We start from the raw sequence: 21,282 nt of genomic DNA on the forward strand, positions 1-21,282 counted from the left end.
GACTTTTTAAAAAGGAGAGAGAAAGAAATGAATAGAGTTGGGTTGCTCCAGGTTAGTGGCCTGCCAGTTTGGCTTTGTATGATTTGGGATCAGGGCTTGGCAAACATTTCTCCAAAAATTTAGGCAGCATTTTAGACTCTGTGGTCCTGCCGAGTTCTTCACGCCTGCTCCTGCAGGGTGGGTGGGGCCTGCTGAAACCTAACAGCCAGGTTCTAGGCAGAAGATGAGGGCGTTTAAGTTTCGTGTGATTTTTACTTTTTTCCTTTTACAATGCTTAAAAATATGTGATAATAAAAATTAGCTCATAGGTGGTAGGAAAAGAGTTGGTAGGCAGAATAGAACGGGCTTATGGGTTGCCGTTTGCAGACCCCCGTTAGTATAGTAGTATGTCCCGAAGTTTCAGTCCAGTCTGTGGTTCTGAGTGGGGGTGCTTTGCCATAGTACTTCTTCTTCTACTGTTGATGACATCAGCTCTAAATGTGATTGTGTCTACAAGGATTTCCATAGCACCTGCCTGAGACGTGGATTCCCTCTTGTAGAAGGGGTCCCCCTTGTTGTGTATCGTATTGGGCACTGATGGGATCCAGCTCCCCATATTCAGAGGTCTTGCTACATACATACACACACACACACACACACACACACACACACACACAGCTCTGTCACTGCCAGCATCTAAGTAGGCATTCATTCCTATTTCACCTGGGTGATTAAGTCATGCTAATTGCTGCAGTTCCTGGCACGGTTTCACCTAACCTAATTGGGAGGTGGTGAATGACTGGCTGCCGCCTTGTGGATATGCCCTCTGGGGACTCCTCCAGACACCCAGCTAGCACCTGCTCTTGTTATGGGCCCCTGTGTGAAGAGTCTCTGCTGCGGGGAGCTACTGCTGTGCTCGGTGCCAGATTGTCCCATCCTAGGGAAGCAGAGGGGTTAATGCTTGTTCTGCCATTCTGCTCGTAATTGAGCCTGCTCCTGTCTCATCCTGTCTCTGTGTGGGTTTCTATAGAAAGAACACTGATTTCTCTGTGGTCTCCTGCAGGGCGGTAAAGGACGCATCGGAGTGGTCATATCATCCTACATGCACTTCACCAATGTCTCAGCCAGGTAGGATGGAGACGGGGGCTCCTTTCCGCAGGCTGTTGGATGTTGGTTCGCATATGTATGTGGGCAGTGATCTTCCTGGCAGCCACCCTCATCTTACCTCTGTCCCTTAGTACCAGAGTCTTCTGTGCCTGAACTCAGCTTCCAGCAAGGCTTTCTATTTGACATGTTCTGTGTGATTGATGCCAGGGGGCTCCACGAAGCTGATATAATTAAGTGAGCCCAGTCGTTCGCTAATGAAAAATGACAGGCGGATGTCACCCTGTTGAAAATCCTCACTGGGTCAATTCATACCCTGTAAATCGTGGCACTGAGAACCATCATCTTTTTTTTTAAAACAAACAAACAAACAAACAAACATGTTCTGCGAAGTCCACTGTTTTCTTCTAAGATAATAAATAGTACCTTGGCGTTAGCACAGCCATCCAGGCACTGGACAGTCAGGGTGTCTCTTGTCTTCTGAGTTCTTTCTCAGTTTAGAAGATGTCACTGTTGAGTAGGAGTGTGGCTTAATTTAATACACTCGCTTAGTGGATGCAGGACCTCAGATTCCTCCCCAGCCCTGCACCAGAAAAGAAAATATCATTCCTGGTGGCTTGTGCATTTGCACACCCCTGACCCTCTCAATAGCTGCCTTGTGTACCCAGGCCATTCCACCCTGAGGAAACCGAAGCCTTCTCATCTCGCTTGGGAACCTTCTCCTCTGCAGTGCGAAGGAGTGAAATTGGACTTTTGGAATGTTTTCTCTGGAAACAAATTGAGAGGCTGGTGCTGCCAAGGAGGAAACCCTACCCCGGGGTGAAAAGCAGAGCCCTGTGGGTTTGAATAAGCATCATGTGTGTGCCAGACACATCCCGATTCCCAGTCACATTGGCCCCTCAGTTATGTGAAAGGAATTTGGTCGGATACCACACTTTGCCTGGCTCTTTCTCAATACAGACCACCCGAGTGAGCATAGTTTAGAGCAGTTTCCCCAACTGTATTTACTGGGAAAACACCCTTTCTCCCCCAAAGCATATCCCCAGAGCTGTAAAACCCTGCACTCCTGGTATCGTTGGTACATCACATGAGAATGGTGGGAAGCATGCACGAGTCTCTCTGGGCCTCGGCTTCCTGTCCTTATCTGAATGGTGGGAACTGTAGCCGAACCTCCATGTGCTGTGGCCATGCTGCATGACTACTGTAGAGTGCTTTGCATAGCATCACACTGGGGTCTGAGCCGCCACTGATGCTGCTGTTCAGCAGGGGTCACAGCAGTAAGGGATTTCAGTTAAGTGGGTGACCCATCACTACACTTTCTGTCTCTTGCTCTCCGAAATTCATCCTACCTTCTGAGCATCTGCCCCAGTACAGCCCAAGTGGCTATGAGACTCTGCAATCCTTCAATATGGTTATTACATATGTAAGCATTTATTACGTTTGCCTACCAGGTTGTGTTTCCTTTTCCTTAGAACGCAGGTTGTTCCCAGAGCTGCTATTCTTACACATGTGCCCGATCCCCCTTACCCCTTAGGTTATATATTAGATGCCACAGGGGATTCACCTGATTTAAGTTTATTACACGCTTTAAATAACATAAAACAGAGACGGCAAGTCACACAGAGAGAGCATTCTTGTTCCCAGCACTCTGAGGAGTTCAGAAGATGAATGCCATTAAAAACTATGCATTCTGGGACTTCTCAACACCAGCACTGGCTAGGGTGTTCTCCTGAATGAATGGATTTCAGAAGAAGAGACTGTCGAAAATGGGCTATGAAACCATGCCTTTCAACCGGAAAGACATACCACTTGCTCTCTGACATGTTCTGGGCTTGGATGGACCCCTCCGTCTGTGAGAGCCTCACTGGCCAAGCCCCGTTTTGTGTTGAGACAAATGCATGCAGTGAGTTAAGCATTTACTCACTCTGAACTTGATTAAGAGTGTTTTTCCTTGGCCTCGTTGGTCATATTCAATATTCTTGATGTGTCTTTTTTATGGAGGGTATATACACATTTTTCATGGAGAACTCACATGCCTATCTGACTTTTTGTTGTGGGTATTATTTTTCCTTTGAAACAGGGTCTTACCTTGTAATCCTGACTGGCCTGGAACTTACTTTGTGGACCAGGCTGGCCTTGTACTCATAGACCTCTGCCTGCCTCTGCCTTCTGAGTGCTAGGATTAAGGGCGTGTGCCACAATGCCTGGCTGTTTATCTGATTTTTAAAGATGCTTTTTGTTTAAATAAATCTTATTTCATGGCTTAATCATGTCAGTAACCTAGAGTGCTCCACAGTGAGATTCCAGAAGATTCTGTGAATACCAACGTGAACTTTAGGGATGGGGTTGAAGGTCAGTTCGGCCGCTTGCAAAGTAGATTTACTTTCTTTGGAGTTTCTTTAGAAATACTCAGTGAAGCCCGAGTCCCCACACACCATCCCGATCATCAATCAGCCTTGCCCTGTCCTCAACCTCCAAGCCTTTCCATGAAGCTGCTCACCATTGTCACTTATACTTGGAAGAGTTCACAGGGTGTATGCTGTGTGCACACAATAAGCTTGTTCCTTGCACGTTCAGAGTTCCGAGACTGTGGCCTTCAGCCAGTTCCTCTCCTTCTGAACCAGGGGCACAGCTAAGAATCACAGCCTGAGATGAGGGTGTTCAGAGGGGAGTTCGGTGTGGCTCCTGCTTTGAACTGGGTGTGCTCCTGGTCGGAAATGTTGGGCTGTGTGTGAAGGTCACTGATAGATGTGGGATTGTGCATCCTGGTCATTCGCCCTTGAGGGGCTGTGGATACCACTGACCTAATATACTTCTTCATTCTCCCACCCTACCTCTGCTTCCCCAGCGCTGACCAGGCCCTGGACAGGTTTGCCATGAAGAAGTTTTACGATGACAAAGTTTCGGCTTTAATGGAGCCCTCCCAGAAGAGGTATGTATGTATCTAGCTGGGGGGACAGAGGTCCTCTGGCCTTTTCTCTGCATTGCCTAAGAAGATGAGGGAGAGGTTTGCTGCTTCCCAAGGAAGAATGTGCGTCATCCTATGTTGAGTGAAAGCCATGTGTCTCTTGAGGCCTGTGTCCCGCTGTGGTGTTCTCCCAGAGAGGAAGGCTCAAGGCCCCCTCTCATTTCTGGTCTGAGGATCGTCTTCTCCGTCAGAGCATGAGCACTGCTTTCTATGATCATGTTGAACCCACTTCTGCCTGCTAAAGCAGGGATCAGTGATCTTGATGGAGAAGCTAGTAGGTAGATGTTCCAGGTTGCATAGGTTTGAACTCACAAGGGTTTGAACCCAAAGCAACCATATCTAGTATGGAAACAAGTGACTATGATCATGTTCTAATTAAACTTTATTGACACAAGCGGGGGCTTCAGATCATCATAGGCTGATTTCCACTGTACAGTATCAGCTCCCTGACGCCAGGGAGAATTTCTTTTGCATGTGTCCTGCCAGCCTGTCCTAGCTGCAGTATGTAGTAGCCTCCCGGAAGTGTTGACACACCGCTCTCAGGGAGCAGGACTTTCTCTTTTTGAGGTGCTCACATAACTCTGTTGCAGTTCTGTCTTAAGCCACACACCAGAATTTATCCAAGAATTGCAAAAGCAACCGGGCAGTGGTGGCTTACTCCTTTAATCCCAACTCTAGGGAGGCAGGTGGATCTTTATGAGTTCGAGGCCAGCCTGGTCTACAAGAGCTAGCTCCAGGACAGGCTCCAAAGCTACAGATAAATCCTGTCTCGGAAAAACAAAACAACAACAACAAAACAAAAGAAGAAAAAGAATTGCAATATGGCTCCCATTTTGGAGACCAAGTTTAGTTGCAGCCCCGAACCTTTGTGTGGAAGTCTTGAGGTTTCACATCTGCTTTTTCTAGTCCAGCTGCAGGCTAGGCCAACTGACAGTGATTCTAGTGGTCTGCATCCGCTCAGACAGGTCTAGGCTTAGAAGACTGTGAGATACATTGTGGGACCCTGGGTTGGAGCCAGGCCATGTCCTGTTTTGGGCAACAGGCCCCACAAGGAAGATCCTTTTTGCAAACTTCCACATGTGATGAGGATTCCTCTTAAACAGCCCTGTTTCTGTTTTGAACCCATGAAGTATGATTTTTTTTCCACGGAGCAGTTTCCAAAATGGCAAAATTCCTAAGACTTGCACAGAAGGCGAGGAGCAAACAAGAAGCGGCTCCCACAAATGCCTGGACCCGGCAGGCAAGCGTGGCTGTCAGGATTTTCCACTTACAAAATCAGTAGCCTCTAATGATATTGGTGCATGGAGTAGAGACAGGGAAAACAGCTCATTTTCCAATGCTCACAGTTTTCACCCATCCCTGGCTTAGAGTGACACCAGGCCAGGGTTCATTGTTGCATTCCAAGCTACTGCCCTGCCCTTGAGATTAGGGCTGCTTTTTTTCTATTTTCTTGCTACCTTGCTTGGTGCCTATAACAGAAGACACTGATAATTCCTGAGTGGTTCAACAACTGAGTGCATGTTCCGGATAAACCCCAGGAAACCTCGGAGAGCGGAAGAATGTGTAATGGCTGTTGGCTCTCATGGGGGCAGCCCCTCACTGTCGTCTGAATGCCTGTAGACGGGGTACTGTTCTGCAGGTTATGTTAGGACCAAAGCCAAGACATTATTTCAAAGTTAAGATCATAATTAGTTCTCTGTAAGTTGAGGGAGAAACTTATGATTTGTGGCTGAGAAACTCAACATTCTAAGCAACCATGGACAAAGAAGGAATTGCCCAGAACCTCCTGGCAGGGGGACTGGATCTAGATCCTGTCTGTAATCTGTAGATACCCAAGGTCTTTACATAAAATGGCCTGGTATTTGTGTAGAGCCAGTGTGAGTCCCTCTGTGTTTTTTCAGTTTTATTAGTGTCCAGAATAATGGACTCCATTACAACATTTGATAAGCATATATTGTACATTGTGCTCATATACAAACCCCCGTTCTTTTATTTATTCTATTCCTTCTCCTCTCACTGGTCCCCTTCTTTCCCCCAAGTGTGTGTGTGTGTGTGTGTGTGTGTGTGTGTGTGTGTAACACGTACATGAAATCTGGGTTCACATATAAGAGAAAACACAGTATTTGTCTTTCTGACATGTTACCACGATGGCCTTCAGTTCGTCCACTTTGCTTTCTTCTTTCAGGCTGACTATCCATTCACAGTAAACCTCCTAGATTCCATCCAGCACTGAAGACAGTGCCAGCACGGAGTGCCAGTCTGTTACGCTATACTGGCTGCACTGTATGGGGAGTCATTAGAGGAAGATAACTTGCGTGTCTCCAGTAGAGATGCGGGTTCTTTTCCTCCAAGATACTTGGTTGAATCTGTGGATGTAGAACTTGTAGAGGCTTACTGAGGATTCTTTTTGTATGGGTCTACTGTGAGCTGAGCGCCCCCTAGTGGGCAGCCAGGAAGACGTTGTCCATTAAGAGCAAGTTTCCATGAGGAAAGACAGAGCTGGATGTAGGTGGGGGTCGGCCCTCCCTTCTCTAGTGACCACTTGCAGACAGGTGGCTCTCTGTCTCAGCTTCTCCAGGGGCAAACCTTTCAGATGCAGATTTCTGCTACTGTCACCTCTTTCTGCACAATGGAAAAAGCAACACTTTCTTTTGGTTTATTTAGTTATTTAGTTTTTTTTTTTTTCTTTTTAGGTAGGGACTCAGGATAGCCTGATATTTAGGATCATTTTGCTTCTATCTCCCCAGTGCTGGGATCACAGGCATGTCACCATGTATAGAAAAACAAAAGACCAAAAAACTCCAAACCAAAATCCGCTTTATAAATTGTCTGGCACATGGATGTTAGTCTCAGACAGACAACCAACATTGTGGGATTTCCCCCTCTGCAGTACTGATAGGAGCTGGTGACCCCTGAGCTGGGAGAAGTGTCGCCTCCCTGAACGATTTGTCCCACATAGAGAGTGGGGGTCACAAATCTTCAGGTAGTAAAGCACCGCATACACAGCATTTGTCATACAGGAGGAAATGTGAGCAGACACCCTGTCCACCCTAGTGCTGGGTAGGGGTGTGCATCAGAGCAAGAAGTGACTGTCAACACAGCCCTCACACCTCCCAAGTCCTTGTGTGTCACTATCTGTCTCACCTGGTTGGTCATTGAAGAGCCACCCACGCCAGGCCAGGTCTGGAGTGTCACTGAGTCCCCTTGCAGGGAAGACAAGCCAGGAACACACATTTCCTGGTGTCCAGGATTACCCAATGCTGGGAACAGGGAAGTGCTGTTCTAAACAAGGTATTCCGTCCTGAGCCTGGGTGAAAGTCTATGACCTTTGTTCAAGGCCACGGAGCCAAGGCAGCTGCCGAGCTCTGCCCCTTCAGGGTGCGGGTACGGGCCTCCCTTCTATACCTGCACACAGCAGATCAGGAAACACTGCTGTCAGAGTAAGCTCATGGAGTAGTGTGCTGGCCGGACCCCCGTGGGAGTTTGTGGGGACCTCAGGCCTAGCAAGAAGAACAGTCTGCCACTAGAACGGTGGGACACTGTTACCCCCAACTATCACAGTTAATTTTCCATATAGTGAAAAGAATACTTGTGAATTATACTAAAGCTTTCTGAAAAGATAGACCCTAAGTTGGGAAAACACTCTAAGTTTTCTGTTTGGTTTATTTTGCCTCCAAACTCACCTGGTTAACGAGGGATTTAGTCTACACTCCAGTGGGCATTCAAAGTGTTTTCTTTTTGTAAGATGAAGCCCATGACCGTGATGATTCAGGGGCTTGGAGGTATGACAACCCCGTGTCCCTGTATTGGTGACAGCCGCTTCCTGCTTGGTGCATGGACTATTAATTCGATGGCATGTTTTGGGATCTCTCTCCTTGTTCGCTTTCCTCCCCCTTTCAGTATATACAGTGCCGTGGTGGAGAAAGGCAAGAAGGCAGGCAGATTCCCAGAGAGGTGTTGCAGGTTCTGGTGAAGGTTGTTTGGCTATAGTGGAAGTGCTGTCAGGGGCCTTAGGGGTTGACTGCTTCTGGGCTGCCATGGGAGCAGGGTACAGGTATGCAGGGCAGAGGGAAGGAAAGTGGAGGCCAGGGGAGCATCAGAGTGTGACTCGGGAGCAGCTCACACTCCGGGCATGCTGTCATGTCATACCTCATGAGTACCTTTGATCACACACGCTTAGTGTAGAAACTTCTCTCTTGGCTGCCGTGTGTGCAAAAGGGTGTGGACATTTCTATAAGGTCAGCTTGGGTGCCTGAGGTCAGTGCTTGGAATTCCTATGGCAGAATCACATCTTTAAAGTGTGTGGTTGGCCGTGGGCATACCTGTGCTCAGCTGAGACAAGGGGGCTCAGGAAATGCTTGTGGACAGGGCAGAGTTTAGGGGCCTTTGGGAGTAGCTGCTCCTCATGGCTTATGTGGGAGCCCTGAGTGGAATGAGCTGCTGGGGCAGTGCAATGTGACTCTGTCTCGGTTGCTGGCCCGAGGGGCTGGGGAGCAGGTGAGGAGACCTCCCAGGTGTGGGTGTCCGTGTGAAAGAGATGCTTATACATAAATGACCCAGCGCCAACCGTTCCCAGAGCTGTGGATGGAGCTCCCGCCGGGCAGCGACTCACACCGGGCAGGGACTCCCCTACTCTCAAGCATAGGATAACTGCTACTTTTTGTGTGCAGTGGGACAAGGTGTCCCCAGGGCCTCCAGACACAGTTCCCATTCCCCTCTGCCTGCTCCCGAGTCTTCCAGCATCTCGGAGTCAGTTCTGGAGTCTTAGCTGCTGTCCTCTGCAGGTATGTGCAGTTTCTCAGTGGGCTACTGTCCGGGGCGATGAAGATGAACGCCTCACCCTTGTTCCTGCACTTCGTCATCCTACATGGCGCTCCCAGCTTTGACACTGGAGGAGGTAAGAGACTTCTCATCCCAGGCTGGAGTCCTAAATTAGAAGCCTTTTCCTCAGGTAGCATCTAGATTCTCTACCCATGCTTCCTGGGTATGTGTGCAGCCCCAGTGTGTGGGCAGAGCTCCAGCTTGGTAAGGTGAGACCAAGTCGTCAGTCCCTGGGACAGGCAGTCATGAAGGGATGACAAACAGCCCCGTGACCCAGGTACAGGAAGTCTTTGTTAGGCCAGGGTCTTTTTTTCTCAGCAGCTCTATGGTTCAATTGTGTTTAAGGTTGGCAAACTGGAGAGAAGCCAGCATGCTTGACCATCCCTAACTTGGGGTCCTTTCTTTTTCCTCCATAGCACATTCCCGTGGACCCTGTCTCCCTCTTCCATGTAGATGCTTATAGCGTATAGCATAGACCCTGGCCCCTGTCCTAGACAGGTACTCCCAACACGTGTCTCAGGGCGGGACCCATCTTCTGCTCCCTGGCTGCCTCTACGTAGGTGTGCACTCTTCAGTTGGTGGTATCCATAGCTTGTAGTCCCCCCGCCATTAGGAGTAAAGTGAACTTACAGAGCTGCATGTTGGTTTTGAGCCCCCACGGCCCTCTGGTTGAAGTAGTCCCCTGGTTGGAGGTCCAGGCACGTTACGTTGGTGTTGGGATGTCTGTGCGTGGGTTAATAATCCTGTCTTTCCCTGGCACGTGCCTCTCTTTCAGCCTGCCGGCCCTTTCTGAAACTTTACCAAGCCATGCAGCCCGTGTACACGTCGGGGATCTAGTAAGTGCCTGGCTTGTGCTGGGTGTGTAGGGTGGCTTGTGCTGGGTGTGTAGGGTGGCTTGTGCCGGGTGTGTAGGGTGGCTTGTGGGTTGGTTGTGAAATGAGTTGTCTCTCCCACAAGAAGAAGCAGACCCGGTGGGCCGGTAATGCTGAGAGCCCAAAGGAGGTGTTCAAGCTGCTGCTGAGAGAGGGGCCTGGTCCCCTAGTCTCTAGTTGGTTTCATTAAGGGACTGAACAGGTTGGGAGAGAAATCGTTGCTGTCTGGAAGTGGATACACTGGGAAGTGCTAGGACGAAGTCCCTTGGGGCTTTCCTTTCTCGCTTGTCTTTTGGATATATATCTTCAGAACCTTTATGGCTCTCTGAGTTTGGTTAGCAATTCATATAGCTAGCACTTAGCTGTGAGAATGGCAGAAAATGTCTTGGCACTTACAAAGACCCCTTACCCCTTTCTGGGCTCAAAATACCCCACCCCCCACCATGACACTGTGGAAATTGCATCCTCAGATTGCCCCAGAAGCTGGGTCTGTCCCTAGCTGAGACATCCCTGAGTGTGACCTTTCCAGCCTGGGGCTGTGATGGGGCTAGACTAACTCTCCCCAACTCAGCTCTCTCGAACCAGCTGACTTATTTCTGTAAGGTAAAGCCGCTGAGCTTGGAGTCTGGGCTGTTTGTGCCGGTTCTCGCCATTTTCTCAGCTTGTGCTACTGTGGTCATGACATCGTGAAACTCTGTAATGATCTCTTTTCTTGTTCCCCCGAAGCAACGTTGGCCCTGAAAACCCCAGCAGGATCCGCATTGCTATAGAGCCGGCCCAGCTGCTAAAGGGTGACATCATGGTGAGTACCCCCGTGTGTAGCACTTGCTCACACCCACCCAGGATAGTGACCCAGAAGGAAAATTGGTTTTTGCCTTAGGAAAAAAACAATCACCCAGGTTATGACTACTCCCTTCTCAACCAACGGGAAAAGAAAAACAGCCATCCCTCTAAGGGCTTTAATTTGTGAGTGATAATATTTTTAGTAACAGTGACGAATCTTTGTCCTTGCCCATCTTTTCTATCAGAGCTGCTGGCTCTATGCAGGGTTCTCACTCAGCCTCAGCCCTGCTGAGCATCCCACTGCCTGACCTGTGTGAGCCCAGGCCTCCCAGAGTTTAAATATCAAGAGCCAGAGTGCAGCATATAACTCGTGTTCTTACAGCGTGATTAATGATCGAAACAGTGATTTCTCAAGATAATTTTGTTTCTTGGAGGAGACCAAACATTACTTTTCCACCTCCTGCCTGTCTTGAATGCAGAAGAACCTTTACACGTACAGGAATTTTAGAAAAGGTTTTATCTGAAAGCCTGCGAGGCATGTGCACAGCTTCTAACATGTGTAGAATAATTTAGATACGATCTTTTCGTGGTCTTGGCAGACCGACTCTGTTGAGATGGTGGGTGATTGTGGAGCTCGTCTTGCATTTTGTTATGAATGACACTCCCAGAGTGGGCACCTCCCCGTTTTCTTGGACAGATGCACTGACACTCATGCCTCTTTATGAGCCGTGGTAATGGTGGGAAACTGAGACGTGGAAGATGACGGGGGCCTGGGGTGAAGCTCCTCACTTCTCTACTCCCAGAAAAAGCAATGCTAAACCTCCATCTGAGCTTTCTGTTCATGAGCGTCAGATTCTTATATGACCAGAGCGTGTCCGTGCAGAGGCTGGATCCTCTGGGATGCGCTTCTTCACTCCTCCAGCCTCCTTCCCCCGTCTCTGTCTTCCTTCCAGTCTCCTTTTGTCTTTTTCCCCAGCCATTCTGTCTTTCCTTACATTTCTCCCTCCCATTTTTCTCTTCTCTTTATCTCCCTTCCTCCCTCTCTTTTCACCTCTCCCCCATCACATTTGAAATTTTTACTCACTTGTCTTATTTTTTTTCTTTCTTTCATTTGGGGCTTTATTTGTTTGTTTCCAGTCTTAGCACTGGACACAGGAAGGACAGGAATACAAAGTGATTTCTTTGCCCTGGAGGTATATCCTGGGGACATAAGCTCTGTTGCAGAAGGAGACCTTAAGACGCTGCCTAGGCTAAGGAGATTCTGAGATACCCTTGACGGTTCTTGAGGCGCTTGGCTGGAAGAGCATGGCTCTAGAAGGTCGTGGCAGCTTGACCTCATGCTCCAGGGTGGGCCTTCCTTTAATATGTCTGTCTTTGTGAGGAAGCTCATTGTGTTGGAAAGAGATATGCCTGGCCCTTTTGGGAGCTGTGGCCGCTGCCTCGGAAGGACCATGTTTAAATTTTGTGATCACGAATGGAGCAAAGTCCCCATCAGTCTTCCAGGACAGTGCCTGGTGGGTGTTAAGAGGGCACAGCATGGGAGACAGACAACATTATGTCATCCTGATGCATTTCAAGCCTTTGTCACTATCAGAGAGGTGGTCATTCAACCTTAATCGGCCATCCTCTCTCCCCTCTAGAGGAGCCCTGCTTAGGCACCCTACCCTGCACTGTGTGCCCCATAGTGGGCAACATAGGCAGAACACAGGCCCCAGTAAACGCTATATGCACTGTGACTCCTGGAACGTGGCTCCATGCAGGAGATGCGGGGCGGTGTAGAGGGTCCGTGGGTGGGAGCTAAATACTTGTCACTGAGGTGGTTTAGAGAAAAATCAGGTGACACAGGGAAGGAATGGAGCTTGGCATGGGTGAGGGGGATGTTTACTGGTGAGCATGCCTGGACCTGACCTGTTCCTGGCTCTGTGTGTCCTGCGGAGCTGGCTGCTGCTCCAGCTCAGGAAGGTGCTCCTGTGGGTTGCTGCCATTTGCCAACTGGCTGGGCAAATGACAATGTGGATGGACATCTAGAGGCCACCTGGAGGCAGTTCTTACCTCGTAGGTGACTCATGGCCACACAGTTATTTTTGTAAGCGGATGACTTGAAGCTGTTCACCGCAGGGACTGTACTGTTCTGGTCCTTCGTGGGAAGTCTGAATTGATTAGGTATGAAGCCTTCATAAAAATTTAATTTCCAACCTGAACTTGAAAGTCCAGTCATTTGGTGGTGGTGGTGGTGGTCAGGCCGGTGATAAGGGAGGCATTGAGTAAGGGTGGGAATCAATGCTATGATAACATATAGGATATCTTTACATGGAGTGGCCCCCTCTCTTTATAACACATAGGACTAGTGAGGTTCTGTGTGCAAGTTTCTCTAGTCACTGAAATGGAGGGACCAGGGCAGGGACAGCTGCAGCCCCAGTGAGCACAAGGTACCTTGGAGAGCAGTGCTGGCCTCAGAACTAGAAGCAGCCTAACATGAGGTGTTTCTCGAAGCAGAAAGTGGGTAGCTGTGAGTGTTTGGGTGAACCCGGGAGCCATGGGGCCTATCCTGGGTGTTCCCCTAGCTATGAAGCACAGTCAGGGATGGAAGCCAGGAGCCAGCCTCCGCTGACCCTTAGGAGAGCTGTAGTGAGAACTGCTGGGATAGAGAGACCAGCAGGTAGGGATGTTGAAGTTTGTTGCAACTGAGTTTCAGTATGAGGCTTGTGTTGAGTTTGTATCCAGAAGAAGGGCTGTTCTGGTTGGCAGTGTTTGTGAGTGCAGGCCCCGCCTCTTTGTTCAGGCTACTGCCATAGAATCCTATTGCACTGGGGTGCTTACATGGGTGGGTGTTCGTGAGTGTTTGCATGGATTCTCACGATGCTTACATGGTGCTTACGTGGGTGCTCACGGATACTTACACTGGTGCGGTCCGATGTCCAGGGCTGGCAGGTTCCATATCTAGCGGGGATCTGGTTTTTTGTTTGCAAGGGCACCGTGTCCCTGTGTACTCACCTACAGGAAGGGGATCTGGAGTCTCGGACGATGCTGGTGACATTCACAGGGTCTTGGCCTCCTGATCTCCCCGTGTTCCAGAACTCCCACATTTTCATACTGCCCCCATGAGGTTTAGGGGGTACAAAGTTAACCCACAACACAGGTTGCCATCTCCCCACTCTCCCTGGCTGCTTCCTGCCAGGCATCTGGCCTCTCAGGAGCTTCTCTGTCCTTCCTCATTAGTATATCCTGCTCGTTTCTGACAAGGCCCCAACCTCCTGGTCCTCCTTTTGTCTAATCCAGGCTTAGAGAAGGGTGAGTTGGGCACAGACTGTTCAGTAACGGCATCCGCTCCACCCATGGTAGCCATGGTGCTAGGTCTGTGTGCTTGCCTCATGGGCCTGTTAAGGTCCTTTGCAGCAGCGCCTTCTCCTGATGAGTGGCAGCCCCCTTCCAGCTTTCTCCCTCCTGCCCCATTATCTGTGCTGCTCCAGACAAGCTGCAGGTAATCTCTGTAAGAAGTGGGGATAGCTGCTCCATGGGAGTGGGGACATGACGGGACAGGGGAGCCCCAGTGGTGAAGAAGCCAGCCTTGCTGGAAATCGGAGAGCATAACCTCTGAGAGTCAGGCTTGAATGGCTCTGGATGCGAACTTCATGCTACAGCTCCCCACGGATGACTCACTTCCACAAAAGTGCTGGCACACAGGAAGTTCTAGATCTTTCCACAAGAGATACTTGCTTTTGATAAGACGATTTCCTTCCTGCACCCTTTTCATGCCCCACATGGAATATTTTTAGGATTGCGTTATGGCTTGATTTACGCTTCCTGTGTTTACAGTTCTTTTCTGTGTACTCTGCATTTATTTTCTGCAGTGTTATCAGATAGGGGGAAGGAGATGTGGCAGCTGGCGAGGGGATTTTTCCATCGCAGAGTGTCATTTTTCCTTGCACAGTTCATAGAAGCGACTGCTGAGAGGTCAGCTCGCTGTCAGAAATCGGAGAGCACTGTTAGTCTGCTGTGTTCTGCCAGAAAGGCCACGCTGAAGGGACCTGAGCACAGACTGGGCGGCTTGCACAAGGATTTCCTTTTTTTTTTTTTACTTCTTTCTTTCTTTCTTTCTTTCTTTCTTTCTTTCTGCCTTTCTTTAAGATTTCTGTCTCTTCCCCACCACCACCTCCCATTTCCCTCCCCCTCTCCCAATCAAGTCTCCCTCCCTCCTCAGCCCGAAGAGCAATCAGGGTTCCCTGCCCTGTGGGAAGTCCAAGGAACCCCCACCTCCATCCAGGTCTAGTAAGGTGGGCATCCAAACTGTCTAGGCTCCCACAAAGCCAGCACGTGCAGTAGGATCAGAAACCCATTGCCATTGTTCTTGAGTTCTCAGTAGTCCTCATTGTCCGCTATGTTCAGAGAGTCCGGTTTTATCCCAGGCTTTTTCAGACCCAGGCCAGCTGGCCTTGGTGAGTTCCCAATAGAACATCCCCATTGTCTCAGTGTGTGGGTGCACCCCTTGCGGTCCTGAGTTCCTTGCTCGTGCTCTCTCTCCTTCTGCTCCTGATTTGGACCTTGAGATTTCTGTCTGGTGCTCCAATGTGGGTTTCTGTCTCTGTCTCCTTTCATCGCCTGATGAAGGTTAATATTCAGGAGGATGCCTATATGTTTTTCTTTGGGTTCTCCTTATTTAGCTTCTCTAGGATCACTAATTATAGGCTCAATGTCCTTTGTTTATGGCTAGTAACCAAATATGAGTGAGTACATCCCATGCTCCCCTTTTTGGGTCTGGCTTACCTCACTCAGGATAGTGTTTTCTATTTCCATCCATTTGCATGCAAAATTCAAGAAACCCTTGTTTTTTACTGCTGAGTAGTACTCTAATATGTATATGTTCCATACTTTCTTCATCCATTCTTCCATTCAAGGGCATCTAGGTTGTTTCCAGGTTCTGGCTATTACAAACAATGCTGCTATGAACATAGTAGAGCATATACTTTTGTTGTATGATAAGGCCTCTCTTGGGTATATTCCCAAGAGTGGTATTGCTGGGTCCAGGGGTAAGTTGATCCCGAATTTCCTGAGAAACCGCCATACTGCTTTCCAAAGTGGTTGTACAAGTTTACATTCCCACCAGCAATGGATGAGTGTACCCCTTTCTCCACAACCTCTCCAGCAAAGGCTATCATTGGTGTTTTTTATTTTAGCCATTCTGACAGGTGTAAGATGGTATCTTAAAGTTGTCTTGATTTGCCTTTCCCTGATCGCTAAGAGAGTTGAGCATGACCTTAAGTGTCTTTCAACCCACTGACTGGGAGAAGATCTTCACCAACCCCGCAACTGACAAAGGTCTGATCTCCAAAATATATAAAGAACTCAAGAAACTAGACCGTTAAAGGCTAATCAACCCAATTATAAAATGGGGCACTGAGCTGAACAGAGAATTCTCAACAGAAGAAGCACAAGGATTTCTTTTCTCTTGCTTTTGGAGGCTAGAAGTCCAAGGTCAGGGTGTTGGCAGGGTTGGTCTTTCCCAAACGTGTCATAGGTGGTCTTATCAGTATCATTTCCCCTTGACTGTCCTTCCGTGAGTCCGAACGAGGATGCCGGTGGTAGTTTATCCAAGCCAATCTTGACAGTTTTGGTTAAAACTTCATAAAACTGTCATTCTGAGGTCCTTGAGGCTTTTGATTTATAAATATGAAAGGGCATCGCTTAACTCCCAAGTGAGCATGTACCCCAGTGTGTGGTGTGATTGACGGTAGGTTCCATTGCTTCCATGCCAGTGTGATTGACAGTAGGCTCCAGTGCTTTCGTGTGTGGTGTGATTGACAGTAGATTCCCGTGCTTCTGTCTGTGGTATGATTGACAGGCTTCACTGTGTGGTGTGATTAACAGTAGGCTCCAGTGCTTCCCATGTGTGGTGTGATTGACAGTGGGTTCCAGTGCTGTTGGTGATTATCACCTTTGCTGGGCTTGATCACTAGCATTCCCTGGTGAGCCAGTGCCTGTAGCTTTTGGTCCAAGCTGGGTGGCATAGGATATTTGTAGAGACATGCTCAGAGCCTACTCCCAGAGCTTAGAAGGCAAGTGCGGGATTGACTGAGTGGGCAGATAACTAACTCAGGCTTCTATGTGCACAGAGGTGAGCTGAACTCCAGTCCGAGTGGAAAATGATCACTCTGATCACATTGATACTTCTGGTCAGGTATCAATGACCACGGCATACCTGGTGAGCTGTGACCGGCCCAGAGGGTGTAAGATCAGGTGCCCCGGTGAACTCTCAGACCGTATGCCTTGCGTCATAGCTCACATGTCCCATGCTGCTGGTCCCACCTCAGGCGTTCAGCAGAAGAAAAGATGCTGCAGCATGTTCTGTGCTGGCACTGCTCCCGTGGTAGCGAGCCATGCCACTGCCTTCATCTGTCCTGCGTCCTGGGGTCGGGCGACTCAGGACTTACCACATTCCTCCTCTGCTGCCTTGCCCATCTCTAAATGAGCCAACCAGACATCCAAAGCATGAGGCAGCCTCGTGGCTCTCTCTGGGGTGCTGGTCTTGACTTCTGCCCATTACTGCCCGATGTGTCCCGTTGTGTACACCTGCACAGGTGTGCAGGTGGCTTCATTGCTCATAAGGGACCTGGCAGCCACCACAACTTGCAAAGCACTGCAAGGGGCGCAAAATATGTGTCTCGATTCACCTCCCAGTGTGTACGGTTTCACTGGCCCTTTGTATGAGCAAGTCGCCCTTGTGTTTTGTTGGTGGGTGACTGATTCCCCAATGGTCTTTCATCTTATTCCATCTAAGGAGCACCTTGCATTTCAGTGAATGTTTACCGTGTGTGCAGTTACATTTGCTTGGTTTTTTTCCCCTGCAGTTGGGAAAGATAACAAAGATCACGTCCAAAAGATGGAATGGCCAGAATCAGCTTTAAGTGATTTGGAAACACTTCTTGGGAAACAATTCTCTATTATCTGTTGACTTACAGCCAGCAGATGGCGCTGTTACTGGCGACAGCAAAGCTGACATAGATGTATCTGCTCTGGGCCGTCCCTCTGACCTTTCTCAGTGGCACAGCCAACCCACCGGTCTTTACAAATGCGCTTTTCACAAAAGGTCAGATTTTGTGATCCTGCCACAAAGTACGCTGTGGTCAGGTGCCAGGCCCTCCCTTAGGGAGGCTGCCTGTAGCTTATGTAACCTGCTCAGGAATTCACACTGTTTCAGACCTGCCAGGAACCTGGCAGGGAGCCTGGGGCCTGAGCCAGCTTGCCCCCTCCCCGGCTCAGCACTTGGTCCAGGGCTTGTAAACATCTCTCCATCTGGCATGTTCCATCTTGCTGCCCTGCCTGGGCAAACCACAGCCACTTGTACCTTGCCTTTATGGTTGCTGGCTCCGTGACCGGTGACTGGGCTTGTGAGCACAGGTGAAGCTTCCTCAAGAGGCTGCACAAATAGCCCCGTTGCTTGTTGTTTCTTACAGTGGGCACTTGTGTGTGGTGAGGGAAAGTGGAATTGTCCCTCCATAGCTACCCCCACCCTGCAGAGGCCCTGAGGTGGGATCTCTCTCTCTCATATCAACGAGTACATTCGTTTGCAATGTTGTTTTTCACCTTGCTATGCTGTGGGTCTAGAACCGGGCCAGGTCTTCATCCGTGCTCCCAGGTCTTCATCCGTGCTCCCAGGTCTTCATCCGTGCTCCCAGGTCTTCATCCGTGCTCCCAGGTCTTCATCCGTACTCCCAGGTCTTCATCCGTACTCCCAGGTCTTCATCTGTGCTCCCATTCAGCACCGCAATCTCGGGTGTGTTTTCATTGCAGCAATGTGTGCTCATTTTTCATTGCTTTTCCCTCACGACTTCAACAGTGTTGTGAGCGTCTGGAATCACACTCGGCTCCTAGGGAGATCATGGAGGCTCTTTTGACCTTTAGCCTAGATAGTCCCACCAAGCTGAGTTGGGCCAGAGTGGCGCTTCTGTCTCTGCTGGTCATGCCCTAGTACTCTGTCTGTTTTGCTTAGAGGATTTAGGAGGGATTTTGGGTCTCGCTTGTCGGTGCCTCGCACATGGGGAGAAGGGTGGGAACTGACTGTCTTTAAGAGTTGACTAGTCCCCTTCAGGTATTGTTCTTCCTCAGCCTTCTAAGTGCTGTGGTCACAGGTGTGTGCTCCAAACACACTCAACTTAGGTACCTGCCTTTAGCTTGGGGGACTGAGCTTTTTCACCTAGTCCTGGACCCCATCATCTTAGCATCCAGTTGAGGGTGCAGATGCTTCTTCATGCAACTGTAAGGAAGCAAGATTAGGTCAAGGTTTCCAGACTGTTTACTTAGACAACACAAGGAGAAAACCACGCAGGCCTTTCCATGACCGTCAACACTAACAGCAGGATTGAGCACCAAGAACCCCTCTGCAGAAGCTCTATTTTTACATTGATTATTAAATAATATCACGTACCCGGTTGTTTATCGGCGTGCATGTGGGATTAGCTCTAGGACTTGCCTGGATGTTGAACACCTGAAGATGTTCAAGTTCCATATAAAATAGCTAAGTGCTTAGACGCAGCTCATGTATATTTCCCCATCCTTAAAACAATCTCTAGATTGCTCATCACACCTGCTAATACAACATAAACACCATGTAAATAGTTCTCTCTGTTGATTAGGGAATGGCTATGAGGAAAAAGCCTGTGTGTGCTCGGAGGGGGATTGAATCTGTAGGTATGTAGTAGTCTGCAGTAGGGATGGGATAGCGTACATCTGACCATGGAGCTGTCGCAAAGAGCTAGATTTGCAAGCTTTCTTAATACTTCTTAGCTATAGCCTCCGCTATTCGTCTTACAGCTAGAAAGTGAAAGGTCCCAAGAGGATGAACGTCCCTGAAGGGTTCGGTGCAGATGTTCTTAGGTGCCTAAGGTGGGGGGTCTGTGACAGCTGGTGATGGACTGTCCTCATCATTCAGCACAGTGCTTGCCACAAACTGTGGCCACCACATTGAATTGTCTCAAAGGGAAATGTTGTAAAATCTGAAGCTGAGGACCAGGGCAGTCTAGAAACGTTCTGTGGAGACTCCAGCATGTGTTAAATGTGAGGACCAAAGGGAGGTTTCAGACCTCTCAGTAATCATTATAAAATGTTTTCTATCTTAAAGAGCAGCCACTGGGACCCATGTCAACTTTATACTCAACATGTGCCGCACACAGTTCTGATCTTTGACCACTGATGCTATAAAGAGTGATACTGACACTGAGTGGACCTTGTGGTGGTCAGTGTCACCAGATCAAGGTGTTGATTAACAGGTGGCCGTTTCTCCAAGTCTGACCTGTTGTGGTGCTGGGGTCTGTGGGGAGTCCTGAGATTTCTCCAGGTGTTCATGCCTGGATGAGGATGAGGCAGGGGCAGTGCTGTTGTTCCCACTGGTCCATGGACGTATGTCAGAATCCCTACAGGAGTGATCCCAGGAATGCAGCGTGGCACTGTTCAGTAACAGCTTGCTCAGTCGACAGCCTCAGGAGGATTTGTGACCTTGGGATATGATAAATAAGAATTTGCAAACAGGAGATCACACTAGGCCCAAGGTGCTCGAGAGCTGCCCAACCTGTGGATACCCATCCTCCTCCCACGCCTGGCTCAGACAGAGTTGGGATGCCTGGGTTGTGAGTCAAAGTGTTTGTGTGTAGCTGAGTGATGGCTAGAGAAGAAGGTGCTCTCAGGACACTTAGGCTGTGGGGAAGAGGGAAGGACTGGGGAGGGGACCACAGGAGAAGAAGAGTATAACTTGAGTGAGTGACGGGGAGCACAACAAAAATAACTGTGACTGCATTAGGTCACCCTGTTCCTGGGACTGGGATCTCCGGATGTCCCTGTATTTACCCATTTAGGTCCACAGGCCACATCCTCCCAACAGGTCCCCACCCACTCTAATGCTAATGCATGTGCCTGAGTGTGCCCAGCTAGGTCTATGTCCCCTGCCTGCCCTGACTTCTGAGACCTTGCTCTGCAAATCTCTGTTCTCCTTAATGTATATACAATTTGAAAACAAGACTGCCTCGAAAAGGGCATTTCCTCTCCCATCCCCACCCTGACCCTGGTTTCTTCTCATCCTCAAAGGCAGCCAGTGGAGAATAGGACAGGGTTGGTGGGCGATGTGGAGTCAGCCCTGGCTAGAAGGACTGAAGGGTAAGTCAGTGTTGAGACCTGAGGGCCCAGAAGAACATTCTGGAAGGATGTCTTTGATTCCAAGGACCATCTTGGGTTTGAGTCCTGCTGAAGAGTCAAGGACTCTGGCACAGGGAGTAGGAGACTTGGGGCCAGCATGCCATTGGATGTTGGGAAGCAAGCAGGGCTCTTGGTCGTCATTGCTGATTCTCAGTTGGTAGGTGCAGATGGACTGCACCACACAACTGGAGATGATGGGGTCCTCACCTGAAGCCCAGCAGAGGTGGGGTCCTTGCCTGAAGCCCAGCAGAGGTGGGGTCCTCACCTGAAGCCCAGCAGAGGTGGGGTCCTTGCCTGAAGCCCAGCAGAGTGGAGCTGGGGTCCTTGCCTGGGCTTTGGAGAACCTGTGCTGGTCTGGCCACAAGGAGCATCCTTGCAGGCTTGTTTGTGCGTTCTTGTTGCTTCTTCAGACTGTTTCCTGGTAGATAGCACAAAGTAAACAAGTTGTATTGTAGGTCTGCCCGAGGGCTGTGGTTCCCAGCCTTCCTGACTAGGCTTCTTGGCTTTCTGTTTTCTAGAGTTTCTGGGGGCTGGGGTGGGGGGATGGCCATGGTAAGAGGATGCCCCAGCTGT

The 21,282-nt window shown here is 49.3% G+C and overlaps 1 protein-coding gene across 7 annotated transcripts in view; it reads left to right on the forward strand.

Moving 5' to 3' along the window:
* Positions 1-21,282, forward strand: part of Tns3 (tensin 3) — a 232,873-nt gene that overhangs the window by 116,629 nt on the left and 94,962 nt on the right. For all 7 annotated transcript variants that reach the window (XM_041668817.1, XM_041668815.1, XM_041668810.1 and 4 more), the window contains 5 exons: positions 1,043-1,107; positions 3,932-4,015; positions 8,836-8,948; positions 9,648-9,708; positions 10,471-10,546. In XM_041668817.1, coding sequence (XP_041524751.1) covers positions 1,043-1,107; positions 3,932-4,015; positions 8,836-8,948; positions 9,648-9,708; positions 10,471-10,546 — 399 coding nt within the window. The remainder of the gene's footprint in view (positions 1-1,042; positions 1,108-3,931; positions 4,016-8,835; positions 8,949-9,647; positions 9,709-10,470; positions 10,547-21,282) is intronic.

Source organism: Microtus oregoni, unplaced genomic scaffold (genome assembly GCF_018167655.1).
Source record: "Microtus oregoni isolate MIOR12 unplaced genomic scaffold, Mior012 000019F_ref0000042, whole genome shotgun sequence".
NCBI lineage: Eukaryota > Metazoa > Chordata > Mammalia > Rodentia > Cricetidae > Microtus > Microtus oregoni.